Source organism: Poromitra crassiceps (assembly GCF_964638095.1).
Source record: "Poromitra crassiceps genome assembly, chromosome: 28".
Lineage (NCBI taxonomy): Eukaryota > Metazoa > Chordata > Actinopteri > Beryciformes > Melamphaidae > Poromitra > Poromitra crassiceps.
The window spans coordinates 18,421,438-18,440,383 of record NC_139651.1 but is presented as its reverse complement, the minus strand read 5'-3'; the positions used below and the strand labels follow the sequence as shown (position 1 = coordinate 18,440,383).

The window sequence follows — 18,946 nt, the reverse complement described above, 5'->3', positions numbered from 1 at the left end:
GGTGGGGATTAGCCCTAGCGAGAGAAGACACTGGGCTGTAAACTCTCAGTAGCTCTCCAAGGGGTCTGGCGCAACTCTGCGCCGTCTGCTTCAGTGCGTTGGGACGGACGCGGCTCCAGAGCACCGCGCAGTTATTAGGTTCCCATGTGCCTCACCTCTGTGCGAGATTTGACTATGAGTTCTGATCATTTGATAGCAGAACACGTGCGGCTCGCTGACAGGTGAAAACAGCGCAGTTTTAGCGGAAGCTTCGGCGTTTTCCCCTTTAACAGATCATCATCTGTCCCCGGAGCGCAAAGAGGACATGGGTCAACTTCATGGTGCGACACTTTTACCATTTGGTGCTATCTGTGTTGTTTTCCTATGGGAGTCTGGTGCCAGCTCTATCAGAACGACGGTTGGAGTGGACACCTCTGGGTAAGTCTCTCTCTCTCTCTCTCAGAGATTCAACTATTATGCGATTGTTTCTGAATGAGCAGCTTGGTGTGCTGATGATGATGAAGCTACATTATCCACTTTTTCTTCACTACATCCATAAAATGCGTTTAACCAGTGATGCATTTTCTTTTTAATTCTTGACCTCCAACACTGTCAGTGACCATCATCACAAAAATCGATTCATAATTGATAATTAATTGTTATTAATGGCCAATTATCACTTGTAAAAAAACTTACATCAAACTAAAAAGGTAGCTAATAGTAGGCTAACCCTCATCCTACCAACATATAACTTATAGCCTACAAGGATACTGACTGTGGTCCCTGGGGTGGGGGATCCCAAGACTAGGCTACTATAGGTAGGGTACTAGAAACAATCATAGCATCTGATTATATAGCAGCCTAGCTATATAATAGCCTAAATATCATCTGATTTTTTAATTTTTTATTAGGCCTATTATTTGAGGAAAATCACAGAAGAGAAGAGAAGAGCAGTATTTAGGTATTTAGGGTCATTGACAGAGAACATGAGGAAATCTGTCTGCTGCATTTGTGTCTGTTGCCTTCAAAGTGACTGACAGAGTACCCCCCCCCCCCATAGTGTGTGACACCTTCAATTAGGACCCATGGCAAACATGAACTCAAAAGGTTCCATCTATTCAAACTGCATGGGTGGAATTGGGTGCTTTGGAGCGGACCCCAATACATTGGTATTTAAAAAAAACGGATTAAATCAATAACGGAAAACAATGATATGAATTGATTGACAAAGTCATGAAAAATTGGAATGATAGAAGAAAGCACCTGCGAGATATGACAAAACGTCTACGTCTGGGGTCTGCGGGTTCCCCAGTCGGGACGATGAGGGTTTCTATTTTGCAAATAAAAATAACTATAAGGGAGTTTAGCCTATAGTTTAGCCTCCACTACTGGGTTTATTTACAGACACTACCAAGTTTGCTTCAGCATTGAATCTCAATCAACTTATTTAATTGTAAGATAGGCATACACTGCCCAAGATATATTCATGTTGAGACTATTTCTTTGTATTGTTTTTGGTGCGCTTTAAGCCGTAAGGCTGTGAGCAAGGCTGTTGCAGAGGAAACCCCCAGATGTGTGCCTATAAAACCTCATGTGAGTTTTGAGGAAATACAAATGTAAAGGGGAAACTCCAAACGGTTGGAATGTGATTTGTGCTCAGACATAACATGACAGAGAGCCGCTCTCTCAGGCTGTGAGGAGGAGAACATGACAGAGAACCTCTCTCAGGCTGTGAGGAGGAGAGGATGCTACGAGCACATGCACTCAATAAAAGCGAGCAGGGGGAAATAAACCACAGAAGACACTAACCCACAGAGACTGCTGAGCTCACAATCCCCCCAGTGACTCTCAAAACGTTTTCTCAATTGTTTTGGATCGTTAACTTCTTTTCTGCTTCGTCTTTCAAATTGCCGCGTCAGTTGCCAGGAACCATAACACCTTCACATTTATTATGTTTTCATGGTTTACTTTCAATTCATCAGATTCTGTTCGAAGGGGATGAGACTTTCCACATGCGGTGATTGATGGCCGTGCTGGCTACGTAAACATAATATAGGAGCTGAGTTATTGTCTTAAGAAACCTGCATATGGTTGAGTTGGCACAAAGGCTCATCTTGACTGTGTGTGCATATATATATGATATTGGACTGTTTCCCTGGCTGTGAAATTTACATGAGTGCTGCAGACGAGTGGGGGTTTGGGTGTTTCTTTTTTCGTTTGGTTTATGCCGCCTGCACCCATTCTTGACAATCAAAACACACATTTACGATGACTTTCATGGCATTTTTCTCGCTGTTAGATAATATACAGAGAATTAACACAGATTTCAGATCATAACATCCCAAGCAGGCAGGCATTTCGCTTTTTATTTACCCATCTCTTTAGGAAGACTTACATTTCAGAGGTCAACTGAAGCAAAGCCTTTCGTTTCCATCACTACTTCCTTGTTTCGAAAGCACATCGGTGGCACTTGGGAATCCACCTTCAGACCTTCTAATCAATCAATCAAACCTATTGCCAGCTACATATAAGGGAGACTCCTCTTCAACTGGAGGACCCGAGTTCAAAACTCCATCCGCCCTGTTGAAGTGTCCTTGAGCAAGACACCGAATCCCTACCAGCTGCAAGCTGGTGTTCTGTAGCTGTTGAGGGGGGGCAAGAAGAAAGGGTATTATTTCCCTAGGATCAATTAAGTATCACAATGTCATAGAGCTGTCCTCTAAAAGTCCAAGAGTTCAATCATCAGTCAAGAGACCCCTGATTCCTCAAGTCGGCCCCCCCCCCCATTTAAATTCCAATCTTAATTTCACTTGTTAATTTATTCTTGTTTAGATTTATTTACAGTAGGCCTATCAGTTTTTGATAAATAGGCTAAAGAACTGTATAGCTCAGGCATTGGAGATATCGTTTCAAAACAGCGGCAATGTCTTATTTTACACTGTTTCATTTGTTGATTCATGTAGGCTCCATGTTTTAATGTTTAAAAGGTGAAATAAAAAAAATTCTGCTATAAGAGCTTAATTTAAAAAAGAAATACATGTGTCCTGCCTGTCTCATTATTCAGACAAATCCATTATCCAATAGCCCGACGTCAGCAATTCAAATCTTGCATGATCATAGACAGTCTCTTATTGATTTTTAAATGCTCAAAATATGTCCCCACCACTCTGTTGCATTGACTGCTAATGTGGTCAAAATAATTACTGAAGATATATATATATATATATATATATATATATATATATATATATATATATATATATATATATATATATATATATACCGTATATGTATATATATATATTTTTTTTTATAGAATAGTCAAATTCAATTCGACTGGCAGAATTCTGAGTCAAGGACAGCCCTACAATGTAATTTATCATTAAGCCTGTGACAAGCCATTCAATGGGGTTATAATGCTTACGACTAGATGAAAGGAGCAGTGGAAGCTAAAGGTTTAGGACTGGAAGGTCACTGGTTCAGATTTCTGGACCAGCTGGGAAAACAACAGTAACACTCTTCCTTCCCTCAACAACTACTATTGTCAAGTTGCCCTTGAGCAAGGCATTTCACCCCCCCCTCCCTCCCCAGATGCTGCAGTGAAGTTGCTCAGTGGAACGCTGTGGTCCCCTGCTCGTGTTGCATCGTGCGTCCGATTGCATCCAAGCTACAAAATGGCAGAGGCTAAATTCTTGATGGCCGATGCACGCGTTCTCCCTCATTGAAATAAAGGTGAATTGATTGTTTTCTGGTGAATCCGTTCAAAAGTCGGTGCTGCGCTCTGTGGAGCAGGGACAACGTCACGTTGACGCAACACTCATGGAGGACCGCAGGAAGGAGTCAGGAAGTAGCATGCTGGAGCTTACAGGGAAAAGTGAATGGGGAATTTCACTCAAATGTATAAAATAAGTTATGTGGTCAACACAAGTTTATGGGAGTGCTAATTTGTGTTCAGCAGGATAATCTTCACAAACATGAATCACTTTTATGACTTTTGAAACGTGAATGTGGTTTTTTTAAGCGATTTTCAGAAAACACTTCAAGAGGCATGGAAGTGATTCACATCCGTGTAGATTATCCTGCTCAATACAAATCACTCCCATACACTTTTGTTAACCACAGACCTTGTTTTATGTATTTTAAGCGAAATCCTCATTCTAAAACCCCATTCACTTTCCCCCGTAAGCTCCAACTACAAAAATGTCATCCCATGCGGTACTCTACGGCAGCAACACGACGCAATGCTAGGTAGTGGAGCTCTAACGTGACTGTGTATAGGCATAGCACTGCTTCTTCTTTGGCTAAAACAAAACTCTTTAAAGCACCTCTGTCCTTGTTTTTCTGTCTTTGTCTTTTGTCCTTTTGCAGGACGGATTGTCCAGACAACAAGATCTTGACGGTGGAGTATCCCTGTGTCCGAGCTGGGGGGAAGAACAGCACTTGTTTCAGGTAAGACACAGAGCTGGGGGTTTGGACCAGAGTGAACGCTGAGGTTTCTACTGGCTCATGTCAGGTGGTGCTGAGGTTTCTACTGGCTCATGTCAGGTGGGGCTGAGGTTTCTACTGGCTCATGTCAGGTGGTGCCACACTGGTCTTTTCAGTGGGTCGTAGTGTGAAACTCAAAATGAAAAGTGACATGACACATTCATGATGTTTAGCTGGCGCTATATGAGTATTTGACGGTATGATAACCTTGGACAAAAATACCACGGTTTCACGGTATCGCGGTATTGCGGACCATTTGTGTTTTTACAATAGCCAAAATATTCCCATACAGCCGACGTCGTCTTTTTAGATGGGGGAAAGTTCAGGGGGGTTCTTGCGTTCTCCTGCTTCAGCCATTATCACACACACGGTTGTAAACACAGTCAGGGACAGCTCCTAGTCCAGGTAGGCATGCAGCCAGGGGGAGGGGCCGCGTAAGCTGCACTCTGCAAGCGACCCGGGCACTTGGTTTTGGGGAAACAGCTGATACCGTGGGGGAAGGTATGATGGCAAATCTGAGTGGTTTTGATACCATGACGTTTTCAAACGGCGGTATACCATCAAACGGTATACCGCTGCATCCCTAGCTGGCGCTATTATCCAGAGCAGTGTCTTGCTCTGTCTTTCTGATGAGAGCACCCTACCTGAAACGTTTTTAGGTCATGGAATCTCTCTAACGACTAAACCACCCGGTGTCCAACACTCTTTAGCCTATACCCCTTTTGGAAACTATATATATACATTTAGGGGGGGAAACTATAATTTCCTGCAGATCATCATTCAATATCTTGAAAACATTGAGGATCTATAGTTGATAAAAGTGCCATCATTTGTCAACCAACAATATCCTTTAAGAAGTAGCATCATTCTTTGTGCTTTGAATCTTTTTAAGATTAGATAGCGCTCTTTTTCAAAAGGGGGATTTCTTATTTTGGAAAGTCGCAAAGTCCAACCAACTTATCTCGACCTGCTTGGACCCTTTGATCACTGAACAGCTTGTCAAACTTTGCCAAACATGGATTTTAGTTGTGATCATTCAAGAACATGATCTTGTAAAAGTAAATGTCACTTTTTTTCAAATGGTGCATATTCACTTTGGAACAAAACCTGTTTTCTTTTGTACTGCGATTTCCATCTGCGCTGAAACGAATTCCTCCGGCCTGGCTCTGTGACAATAAAAGGGAACTTAAACTTGAACTTTCTCAGTTTGAGTTCTGGGCTAAAAACAGATTGAAGAAGTCTTTCTTCTCCCGCTGCGCTGGGGTCTCTCCACCATAACCTTACAAGTAGAAGTGGTCTGGACTCAGAAGAAAGGATGCATTTACTCATTTTTATTGCATTATACGAATTCACGGGAAGACAGGAACAGCAAATTCTGACCCTCCACTCGACTACATTGTACATTCTAGTCATTCTGATGCAGTTCTCCAGAACCACTTACAGTGAGTCAAGTTAGCTTCAGTTAAACCTTCTAGATCTGCAACGTTACAGTATGGTCATGTCAGAGGTCGTGTCAGGGGTCATGTCAGAGGTCATGTCAGAGAGAAGTATCCTACTAGGCAAAGTAAATCAAAGAAACAAGAACTAAAAAAAGAGGTATTAAACAGGTCAGCTCCTCTGGAATGGGAGAGGGGGATGTGAGTTTTCTTGCTAACTTTACTTTTGCTCTCGTCTCTTTCTCTGTGTGCACTTATAGCCTGTTTGAAGGAAAGTTCTCTTCATCTTTGATGCCATCATATTGTATGAGCACAAGTTATGAGAAACAAATGAAAGATATATCTGTAGCTGCATTCATACTCTGGGCAATGGTATGTATCTTGATCACTTTCTTCTAAATCCCAACTCTGGCTGGGATTTGCTGGTTGGCGTAAGAAGAGCCTTTTCTAAACGAGGCAGCAGGTCTGGTCGGAGGCCAGAGGATCTGATCTGTTTACTGTCAAGGTTAGAGCAGCGACAGGCTCTGTGTCTCCTCGGAGTCCTGGCTCTGCAGGAGACGTGTGGAGGAGCTGACGGACTCTCTTTTCCTCGCCATGTTTCTCAAGGTAGTTTGGTAGGCTGCTTCACAGACCTGGATCAAATAGTATTTTGCGAAATAGTTTTAACGCTGCGAAATGCGCTTTGTCTGAACAAGTCATTCATTAGTGTCATATTCCATTTTGAAATGCAATTTTTCCTAAACCAATTCTGCCAATGGGGTGAGTGAGAGAATTCCACTTGTCTCCAATACAGTTCCACCAAGGTGATGAAGGAGTGTTGGAACGAGGCAGAATAAGGCTGATCGCTCCACTAGAACCAAGAAAAACCCTGGATTTAAAAGCAAATGTTTTACGTTTGATCAGCACTGCAAAAATGTGCTACCACATTAATACATTTTTGTGCACTCTTAAAAAAACTACTCACACTTTCACCCCTTTATTATTATTATTATTAATACGGTACATTTATGTATGAATACAAAAGTGTGTGTATTTCTTTCCTCTTATATTATTTTTGCATTTCTTTGCTAAATTATTATTATTATTATTATTATTATTATTATTATTATTATTATTATTATGCTAAATCTTTTAAGTAACTTCAGTCCTCATCAGACCTAATGCTTATTCATTTTCAGAGTTTTAACCTAACCCTTTACAGTAAATGCCAGTTTGTTAACAGAATGCAAATGTTTTTATAGAAGTCTAGTAGTTTTATAGAGTCTATTTTTCCACAAGATCAAATGCAAAGTGATCTTTTTTTGTGAGATTATCAGAGCCTGGGATATGTCAAAGATTTAACAAAAAAATCACCATTATAAAACATAAACAGGCCCTGTCATCTACAGTAGCAAAATAGCAAACAAGGGGGGGGGGGGGGGGGGTTACTTTTGAACCTCCAGCATTTGTGCAACAAAATCATTAATTACCTGATGTTAAGCATTCAGTTAAGTTCAGTGGAGTTAAGGCTTCAAATTTGTCATTTTTACTTTGTTTTAAAATTTCCCACATTTCCCCGTTTTCGGCACACATTTACACTTCATGTAAACTGTATGAAATTGATCCCTATGCCAAACATGAGGAAATAGTGGAAAATACTAAAACGCAGTAAAAACTACAACTTTGAAGCCTAATTGACTCCAGGGTGAATGCCTAACATAAGAGAATTCATGCTTTCATGCAAACATGTCTGGAAGTGGATAACTTTTTATCATCAAATGTATCATTAAAACAATGACAACATGATGGAAAATGCAGACATGAGACATTGAGACCATGTCATTTTCACCAACCGCCAGTCACTTTTCTGTGTGTGACAAATCCAAGGTTTCTGGTCCAGGATGAGAGCATGCTTTTTGGAAATGTTTAAAGTAGCTGGAGGCCCAGAAGTAGCACCTACCCCCCCCCCCCCCCCCCCCCTTTATAATGGTTTATAATGGTCTCTAATGGGAATTCTATGAGACCATTTCTTTGTCTTAGGGATGAAAGTGTGAGTATTCTTTTCACACACGAGCTAACATTTTATTTTGGGGGAAAAAATTATTTCATACCATAATATGAACAAACCTATTAGTACATAAATGGTCTAGCGGTGCAGCCACTTCTATAAGTGACATGTGTGTCCTTCCATTTGAGCCGAGTTGTGCGCACGGGATTTGAGCAGTGTGCCAAGATGTGAGCACGAGATGTGGACTAATGGCTCATTTATACTCCATTTTCATACGTAAACAGATGTGTCCATTCCAAACGTTATTATCGTCACTGCCCACATACTTCCAGACGTCTTTTGCGTTTTCTATCATGTTAAGCAATACATCCACCAGTGGGCAGTAGAGAGTCAAATGTGTGTGTGTGTGGTTTTGCTGCGTTTCATGCGTATCCGTAAGCTTTCAGATGACGGACAGAAAATGCACGAAATAAACGCAGACTACGGACAGAAGGCTCTGTCCGTCTCCGTCTCCGTCTTTAACGTAGAGTATAATTGGGCCTTAAGCCCCGCCCACCCCGACCTGCGCAAACCAGCACCGCTGTCTTCAAAACCCGGGTGTGTTGTGTTTCTTTCACTGAACAAACATCCGGTTTTGAGACTCAGTAAATGATATAACTTGAGCTGGACTTTGAAATGTATTGCATGCAGTGTACGCTTTCCTTTAGCCCTTCATAGGATGCCAGATGTGGTCTCGCACTAGTGGTTTTAATTGCCACTTTGTGTGAGAGAGTTTAGAGATGTATTGAAATAAATAGAATATACTTAGAACACTTTTGACTGTCAACTTCTGTGACTGACACTAACTGACCTTAACTCTAATAACTATTGGCCCCAGGTCTGGTTGGGTGTATGAACAGCCTCAGGCCGTGCATGAGAACAGCTGCTCCATCGAACAGTCCAGTCAGCGCTCTGTCCAACCCTGGCGAGCTGCACGTTTACCTGGCACCTCTTTCGCATAATCAAAGAATCTGGCGGAAAAACCTTAGGCTTCAGAGTCGCCCCCCCGAAGATGATATATTTAACATTTGCAAAAAAGTGACACCTAGCCATAGAAAGTGGTTGCTAGCAAAACAGTGAAGCAAATTATGGTATGGTACGTGAATTATACATCACATCATACTACACCGTAGTAGCACTTAACACAAGTCGTTATAACACTTTTGTGAAGCGTATGATCTATGTTTTTTGAGATATTTAATGATGAACCCCGCCCCCCCTCCATGAACACACATAGCATTTACGGTAGTTAACACACTTTTCATTGGTTGCAGCTGTAGTCATGGTGCTGTGACTCTCACTGTAGTCATGGTGCTGTGACTCTCACCCTTTTGCGCTCTTTGCAATAGTGTTGCCTTTAATGTTCTCTTAATGGAGGCTTCTTCTGCAGCTGCACTTCACTGTGAGCTGCCCTGGATGAGAGTGCTATAACTACACGCCTAACATGCAAATGTAATGTGTGTGTGTGTGTGTGTGTGTGTGTGTGTGTGTGTGTGTCTGTGTGTGTGTGTGTGTGTGTGTGTGTGTGTGTGTGTGTGTGTGTGTGTGTGTGTGTGCGTGTGTGTGTGTGTGTGTGTGTGTGTCTCAGAGGGCTTTGTGGTGTTGGGCAGAAGTAAAAGCCAAGCTTCATCAAAACAAAGGCCCAGCCACAGCCGCAGGTCTCCTCCCCCTCACCAGTGCTTTTCACAGCAATGAGAGTGAATTTCTACATTTCTATTGTTCTGCCCACTCTCTTGTTCAGAGGTCAAATCTGAACTGTGCCAAGCCCAACATGTCGGCTTTGTACCCAGATCTTTTCTGAGTGATGTGCGTGTGAGTGTGTTTACACTACGCAGCATGAGTCTGTTCCAGAGTTGTCTCTCTGAGTCTGGATACAACAGGTCTGTGTGGTGATGATGATGAGAGCCTCAGCTCTCTCTCTGCTGTTCTTCTCTAAGCACTCTCAGCTGTGGGCTTGATCAACCAAAGTAGATAAGAGATAGGCCAGCTCTAGATTGGCATATTGTTCTGGTTTAAATACACTGAATGGCTCATTGCTCCGGTAGACGACACACATAAACAGCACGCTATGCAGTTTGAGTTTGGGCACTAGAGCTAAGGGGCCGAACACACCATACATACGCCAGGGATACTCAACTTGCTTTGCCCGGGGGCCACTTTCGTGAAATGATAGAAGGCCAGGGGCCAGTTAATAAACAATCAATATACATTTTTCTCTAGCGGATTGTAGGTTTTTGGGGTGTCAGCCGGAGTTTAGTCTGACAATGTTGTGCACACCGGATAGTTAGTTAGGTTAAGTACATACATAAGTGCCTGGGTAGCGAGCAGACGGTGGTATTTGACAATTTAGCAGCTAAATCATAGATTAATGAAAGATATTCCATATTCCAGACTGAAATGCTATACCAGAAGTGGAGTATTGGCCAGAATGAAATGAACATTTGGACACTTATTCAGCGGGTATCTTGCATGTTGCGTTCAGGTGCACTGACCAGCTCAGTGGCCTTGTGGTCTGAGTGTCCGCCCTGAGACTGGGAGGTCGGGAGTTCGATCCCCGGCCGAGTCATACCAAAGACTATAAAAATGGGACCCGTTTGCCTCCCTGCTTGGCACTCAGCATCAAAAGGGTTGGAATTGGGGGGTTAGATCACCATGTGATTCCCGAGCGCGGCGCTGCTGCCGCTCACCGCTCCCCCACGGGATGGGTCAAATGCGGAACAGAACTAATTTCACACACTGTGTGACAATCTGTGGGACTTTACCTTTACCTGTAAAAAAATTTTTTGTTTGCAATTCCATCGCGGACCACACAGGGGGCGCCCGCGGGCCGCAAGTTGAGTATCACTGCCATACGCCAATCCTACGCTGAAGCAGCGCAGCGCCGAGGCAGTTTCATTTCAGCGTCCTTGTTAACAGGCGAGACCGATCACACCAGCAGGCGCAGCGCTTTGCCTCGCCACGCCACGCTGAACTGACGCCGCACGCGTGCTGCAGCCATAGTTTCAGCTTCTGGTCTATTTGGAGCAGCCAGGCATAAAGTCAATGCAAGTTGTGAACGGGGGCAAGGCTAGGGCAGTGCCCGGGCAAAACAGAGCGAGGCGTGCAGCAAAACCACAGTGATTCTGATGTGAACGGTGGTGGTGTGGTGTGAACCAAGCGTAAGAGCATAATACAGTGCTGTTACAGCGGTATAACTCAAATGATGTGAGGACACCATTAAATAGCATTCTGTCAGACCAAGTTATATTGTTGAGCGTTTGACTTCAAAGTTACTGTAACTTTTATTGCTTTCATGCAATGGGATACAGCTGTATCCTATTACAATGACCCAATGTTTCCACCGGGATCCTTACAGTTCTACATTTCATCTTATCCCAAAAGTTCAGGAGCGATCATCTACTCTATCATCTCTCAGAGTGATGGCAGGCTGTTATGGAGGATGCCTCCTAGTCAAAGAGTGGCTTGTTCAATCCCAGCTGCCTGACGGAGTCTGTTATTGCTGATGTGCCACTGAGCAAGGGCATCTAACCTTCATGTGTACAGTATGTACTGTACACACTGTTATTTTATCCTTTTATCCTTATTTATTCTTAGGGGTACGGTACAGTACATCTGTATATTTATATACTTTCTCTGCCCTTTGGTCTGGACCGTGGTTTTCCTTTGTGATTTGATACAATGATACATTGTAGCTCTTTCTTGTAATATGGGGGCGGCTGTGGCTCAGGAGGTAGAGCGCGTCGTCCACCAACCAGAAGGTCGGTGGTTCGATCCCCGGCTCCTCCAGTCCGCATGTCGAAGTGTCCTTGGGCAAGACACTGAACCCAAAATTGCTCCCGATGGCTGTGCCAGCACCCTGCGGGGCAGCTTGCCGCCTTCGGTGTGTGAATGTGTGAATGTAGGCACATTGTAAAGCGCTTTGGATAAAAGCGCTATATAAATGCAGTCCATTTACCATTTAGTCCATAATATAAATGTGCTGAGAGTGAAGGCAGTGACTAGCCACACTGCACTTTGCTACTATGCACTTTATATCTCTACTGTGCACTTTAGATCGTTGCTACTGTTGTCATTTGCACTTTAACTGTTGTGCTGCACTTTAAACTGCTGCTCTAGACTGTTTTTATAATGTTTTTATTGTCTTATTTGTTTTTATGTATGTACTTTGTACTACGCTTTTTGCAACCCAAATTGCCCTTTTGGGACACTTAATAAATCTTGAATCCAGCCTACCCCACAGTGGATCACTGATAGGGGAGAAACAGGGTATGGTGTTGGTTTCAATGTCTGTACATCACTGTTCATCCACACTGTTGCTGCCTGCACACATGCACGCATGCACGCACACACGCACGCACGCACGAGCGCACGCACGCGCACACATGCACACACACACACACACACACACACACACGCACGCACACGTGGCACGCACGCACACACATGCACGCACACACACACACACGCACGCACACACACACACATGCAGGCACACACGCATGCACGCACACACGTACTCCTTCCGAACTTTGCTCTCTTCCTCCACACACACGTGCCTGTAACAGCACCAAATACTATAAAACAACAGTATTGTGTGGAGCGTGTGGTCAGCTGACAGTGTTACCACGCAGGCTATACGCACGAGAGGAGAACCACGGGCCGAGCCAGAACAAATGGCTTACCGTAAAGCATAAGAGTTTCTTCACTTTGCCTCCAGGAATATCTGGACACTTAGTCATACAGGCTCGGCTAACTTCTGGCCCAAGTTGCATCTGTGAAGTTCCTCTCTGCTGGGGTCTCTGATGTGATTACTATGCTGGCGCCTTTCAGACACGTTTGAATTTCAAATGCACTATTCATCTCTCTTGTCGTCCGAGAAGTGCCGCAGAGGTCCTCTGAACTGACGTGACCTCTCTGTCTCTCGCCACACACTAGATTACACCAGACATGAGGACCATCCATTAGATGACAGGTAGTCCCCAACAGCAAGCCTGTACATACATTCATTGCCTAACTCCTTCAGCGCGGCATACAGAACAGAACTGTACTGTGCGTCACCCTAAACTCCATTCTAACTCTAACCCCGAAGTGAGGATCTGCCAGTTGCGCTCAATTTTTGGTTGCTGTCTGGACATTTGTCTCTCATGAGGACATCGAAATACACAGGACCGCTTAGACGCTTCATGTATTATTACACTCTACATATAAACCCAGTTTATGGCTTTTTTGACTGATTTTGGTTTTGCGACAAAGACATAAAGCAGGTTTTAATAATGAGTTTCAGTTGTAGTCGACCTCAGATTTTTCAACCGCAACCACTTCCTGTCTTGACTCGTTATACGAGCCATGCAGGGTTTGCTGTAGCCAATCATACGCCTCCGAGAACATGTGCCTGCCGGTCCGTCAGGAGGCAGGGAGCCCCCCCCCCCTTAATACACCTGGCATGTCCATGCGTCTCATATCCAGATTGTGTCCATCTGGATTACACATCGACATTTTGTTTTATAGCTTTTGTCACACGTCTCACTTCTTCCCGTAATATTGACATCCTTTCAAACTGACAATGACTGTAATACAAAGCCGTGCTTGTTCCCGGTCCTCTCATGAACACCTTTTTGAAGAACATTCTGCCTGCGCTTCCTGGTTGGGTCTGCGTGTGAAACTTAATTTCCGTTAGCGTAGCCCCTTTATGTGCATTGGAAACTCAGTGCACCTACGCTTGCTTATTAATTTGGCCGATGCATGTCTGACCATGTCTGGAGGTGATATCGATGAGTAGATCTGCTCTGCATCTGGAGTGACTTTATGTGATTTATGCGATCCAAATGTGATCCCATCACCCCCGTGGGAAACAACATGGGGATCCTATCTGAATCTGAATCTGTGAACCCTTTATCCATATGAGAGCTAGATGCATAAAGCTCTGACTCTGGAAAGACCACATGAGCCTCAGTACTGGATAGGGCTGTCACTTTTCATTCGAAATTCGAATGCAACTTCGAATGTGGGGGAAGGGGTTCGTTTTCGAAATGTAATTTGAATGTTCGAATTTTTTTTTTTTTTTTTTTTATTAATTTTTTTTTTTTTTTTTTTTTTTTATTAACCAAAATTAACCAACTGCTGCTTGCTGGTAATGTTAATCCCATGTCAGAAAAAGTCTCCAGATTTGTCGCGTTAGTCTCTTCTGAGAAAGATTGTCTCCAGGGTCTGAAAAGTTGTCTCGAGTTGGATGCAGCCAAGTTTGTGAGGCAGTGTTGTGACTGTGAGCGTCCAAGCTAACACGTCGGGCTGATGCCCGGTGGGCTGCAGTGGGTTGCACCAGCTGTGCGTAAGTTGAAACGTAAGCTAGTTTGAACGTAAAGTCTCACTAAGTCCGAGTTTACGCACTACTAAAAATATTTGGGTTGCACCAAGTGAAATAGTTACAACGTAGGCATAAGTTAGAACTTAAAATTTACACCTACGTCTTACTAGGTGTAAAGTCCTCCATAAAATAGCAGTTGGCACGGATTGCAACTTGGCACCGTGGCGCATCATTGTTTTGCGTCCGCAACGCGCTCTCCGTGATAAATTACACCCTTTGATATTTATGACTCACGCTTTTGTTTCCCACAAGCTGCAGCACTGCATACAAATTAAAATAACCGCAACAATTTAGTGAGGCAGGATGGTGGTATAGCCTACAATACTGATGAAGAGCTCACAGATAAACGTTAACAGTAATATGAACCTAAACGAACGTTACTCAATAACGTTCTCATTTGATTAGTGTTGATGAAATATGAAAGCACTAATTTGCGGTGGGCAACATGTCCTGTTTTCACTCCACTTAAACAACCGTAAATAAACACCGTTTCCACCGTGCTTTTCACTGATTGGTCACAGATACTGTACACGTCATTGTCTGCGACACTATTTTGGTTAGTATGGACTTTAGGGTCTACTAGTTAAGATGTACCTTACGTCTCCGTGGTGCAACCAAACAAAGACACAACTTTAGTGTCAAACTAACTAGTTTGAACGTAGCAGTTAGTGTGGACTTTACACCCTAACTTAAGACAGAACTTACGTTCAGCTGGTGCAAGAGGCTGCTGGACTGAAAAAAAAAAAAAAAAAAAAAAAAAAAAATTTAATTAATCAAAAAACTTTGAATATATTCGAACGAATATTGGGCAATTAAAGTTCGTTCGAATTTTATTTTGGGGAAAAAGTGACAGCCCTAGTACTGGACGTTGTTGGTTTGAGTTAGTGAGTTGAAGTCTTTGCTCGTTTGAGTTAGTGAGTTGAAGTCTTTGCTGGTTTGAGTTAGTGAGTTGAAGTCTTAGCTGGTTTGAGTTAGGGCTGTGAATCTTCACTGGCCTCACGATTCGATTACGATTCAGAGGGCTACGATTCGATTATAAAACGATTATCGATGCATCTCGATGCATCTTAAATCGATGCATCACTTTTTTCCCCCAATACATGATTTATTTTTTCTCACTTTCTTTTTTCTCACTGTGTGGCTACTTTTAAAATAAAAGTGCATTTGGATCGCGATGCATCTTATAATCGATTATTTTTGACACCCCTAGTTTGAGTTAGTGAGTTGAAGTCTTTGCTGGTTTGAGTTAGTGAGTTGAAGTCTTTGCTGGTTTGAGTTAGTGAGTTGAAGTCATTGCTGGTTTGAGTTAGTGAGTTGAAGTCATTGCTGGTTTGAGTTAGTGAGTTGAAGTCTTTGCTGGTTTGAGATAGTGAGTTTAAGTCTTTGCTGGTTTGAGTTAGTGAGTTGAAGTCATTGCTGGTTTGAGTTAGTGAATTGAAGTCTTTGCTGGTTTGAGTTAGTGAGTTGAAGTCTTTGCTGGTTTGAGTTAGTGAGTTGAAGTCATTGCTGGTTTGAGTTAGCGAGTTGAAGTCATTGCGGGTTTGAGTTAGTGAGTTGAAGTCATTGCTGGTTTGAGTTAGTGAGTTGAAGTCTTTGCTGGTTTGAGTTAGTGAGTTGAAGTCTGTGCTGGTTTGAGTTAGTGAGTTGAAGTCATTGCTGGTTTGAGTTAGTGAGTTGAAGTCATTGCTGGTTTGAGTTAGTGAGTTGAAGTCATTGCCGGTTTGAGTTAGTGAGTTGAAGTCATAGCCGGTTTGAGTTAGTGAGTTGAAGTCATTGCTGGTTTGAGTTAGTGAGTTGAAGTCTGTGTTGGTTTGAGTTAGTGAGTTGAAGTCTTTGCTGGTTTGAGTTAGTGAGTTGAAGTCATTGCTGGTTTGAGTTAGTGAGTTGAAGTCTTTGCTGGTTTGAGTTAGTGAGTTGAAGTCATTGCTGGTTTGAGTTAGTGAGTTGAAGTCTGTGTTGGTTTGAGTTAGTGAGTTGAAGTCTTTGCTGGTTTGAGTGAGTGAGTTGAAGTCTTTGCTGGTTTGAGTTAGTGAGTTGAAGTCTTTGCTGGTTTGAGTTAGTGAGTTGAAGTCATTGCTGGTTTGAGTTAGTGAGTGTGTGTGTGTGCGTGCGTGTGTGCGTGTGTGCGTGTGTGCGTGTGTGTGTGTGTGTGTGTGTGCGTGCGTGTGTGTGTGCGTGCGTGTGTGCGTGTGTGTGTGTGTGTGTGTGTGCGTGCGTGTGTGCGTGCGTGCGTGTGTGCATGTGTGCTTGCGTGCGTGCGTGTGTGCGTGCGTGCGTGTGTGTGTGCGTGCGTGCGTGTGTGCGTGCGCATGAGAATGTGACATAGTGGGTCTAATGCTAAATGCCAAGAAGACAGAATGTCTGATTTTCAATTAGGAGTGGGCTCATCGATCATCCCTGCCATGAACGCCACTGACATCAAGGAAACTGAGGACTTCAAACACCTTGGGTCATATGTAGTCAGCAGCAGAAAGGACTTCCTGACCAGGAAAGGACAGTCCTGAATGCTTCTAATAAATGTACTGTATGTAATATGGCACTCAGACGTCTCGAGAGTTAACAAGATCTACTTTTTCAAAGCCTGTGCAGATAGCATCCTTCTTTACGGTGCCGAAACATGGACAACGAATAAGGAGGTGCACGATCCAGAACTTTTCTATCCAACTTTTCATGGACACATCCCAACCAAAGCTCAGATTTATGGTCGCTTCCCTCCCAACTCAGATCAGATCATCTCATGATGTTCTACCTTTGGAGACTTGAGGATAATAGGAGTCTATAAGCAATAGACCACGGCAGCACTCACAAGTAGATTTACACAAAGTTGATTCTGCACAGCAGCAACAAGACAAACGTTTCGGCCGTACGCTATCCTCAGTGTCACGGACTACTTTGGAGACTTCCCTGCCCCACCAAGAGGTAGCAGACCACTCATCTTCAGATGTTCTGGGATACAGGAATGACCGTGAATGAACTTAGGGTGGCAATGAGCAACAGAAACCTGTGGACACAGCGTGTCTCTCAGATCTCGAGGGTACTAAGGATGATGACGATGATGATGATGGTGTGTGCGTGTGTGTGCAGTGTTAACTCTTCCTCCTATATCTCTTCCCCTGTTTTATAGCAATTAGGATGAGGTGATAGCATTAGTCTCTTCCAGCCTTAGGTAACCACGCTCCGACCAGTCTATAACAGGCCTCTATTCCTTCACATACACCCCCCCGTGTGTGTGTGTCAACCAGCAGCATTTAAAGTGTTCATTACTGGGAGTGACTCAGCTCCAGGCCTGGACTCCATCTCCATCAAGACTCCACAGCTTCTCTCTTCTCAGTCTGTGTGTGTGTGTGTGTGTGTGTGTGTGTGTGTGTGTGTGTGTGTGTGTGTGTGTGTGTGTGTGCGTGCGTGCGTGCGTGCGTGCGTGCGTGCGTGTGTGTGTGTGTGTGTGATGCGGCCTCTCTACTTGGCTCTGAACAGACAGAAGCCAGGCATGTCTCTAGTAGCCCGAGCGTTCAGGACGGGGTTGAGGTCAGGTCAAGTTTAATCTACGGTCACATTCATCCATCCAACATGTTGTTTTCAAGTTGATATGCTAGGCATGATGGGTCGGTGTAGAAACATCTACAACCGGTTCCATATTATACATTAAACCGCACATGACCGGTATACCGAATTTTACCACTACTATGGTGTCGCACTTTGAGCGGCGCTTCCCAATTGAGCCCAGAAATTACTGTAGTGTGACTCCAGTCCACTTGGTGGCGATAATGCACCTCTAAGCTGGTTTGCCAACCACCAATGACACTAAATAAAGACAAGAAGAACAACTGAACGGTGCTTGACTTAAACACGCCCATTTGGAGCTTTAGCGTAGGCATTTAGTGCGGCAGGGAGAGTAGCAAAGCGCTTGGGCACGCCTTCAATTTGTGCTGCACCCGGCGTTAAACACGCGCAAGCGCTAAATTACCGCTTTTGCCAAGATATACTGACTGATATATATTCGATGTACTGACCCAGTGCTATTTAGAAGAAAACAATAGAGAACCAAAGTGGAACGTCACTTCCTGCTTCAGCACTGTACCAGAGATTTTCATCCGCCATTTATTTTCCAATAGACATTTCGTAAAATGCTTCTAAAAAATAGTTTTACTTGTTCAAACCAAACGGTTCAGATATATTTAGAAACAGGAGAGACCGCATAACATTTCACTCAGACCGAAACGGAAAACAATTCCGGTAGAAAATATTTTTCCGAGTTTTTCAAGTTTTTTTAAGTTTTGGTCCGAGTGAAATGTTCTATGGTCTCTCCCGATTCTAAATATATCTGAACCGTTTGGTTTGACGAAGTAAAACTATTTTTATAAGCATTTTACGAAATGTCTATGGGACAATAAATGGCGGATGAAAATCTCTGGTACAGTGCTGAAGCAGGAAGTGAAGTTCACTTTGCCTCTCTATTGAGATTTTCAGTGCTAGGAACTAGTAAAGATTTTCCCTTGCACTTGCACTTGCACGTGCATATTTGCTTCATCTATTGTCTTTGTGATGTGGCTTTGCCCCTCGCACCCCATACTGTGTGTAATAAGCAGCCCTCCTGAAAAAACAATGAATAAGCTGCGTCTGTCTTCAGGAGTCACAATTAGTCACTTTTTTTCCTTT

The 18,946-nt window shown here is 43.4% G+C and overlaps 1 protein-coding gene across 1 annotated transcript in view; it reads left to right on the top strand.

The window, feature by feature from the left end:
* Positions 1–291: 291 nt before the first annotated feature.
* LOC310799496 (collagen and calcium-binding EGF domain-containing protein 1-like) overlaps positions 292–18,946 on the top strand; it is a gene marked incomplete at its 3' end in the record, with an annotated part of 215,930 nt that continues 197,275 nt past the window's right edge. Inside the window, exons 1-2 of the mRNA XM_083662086.1 lie at positions 292–417; positions 4,348–4,428. Of these exons, the coding sequence (XP_083518212.1) occupies positions 305–417; positions 4,348–4,428 (194 nt within the window). The 5' untranslated portion in view covers positions 292–304. The remainder of the gene's footprint in view (positions 418–4,347; positions 4,429–18,946) is intronic.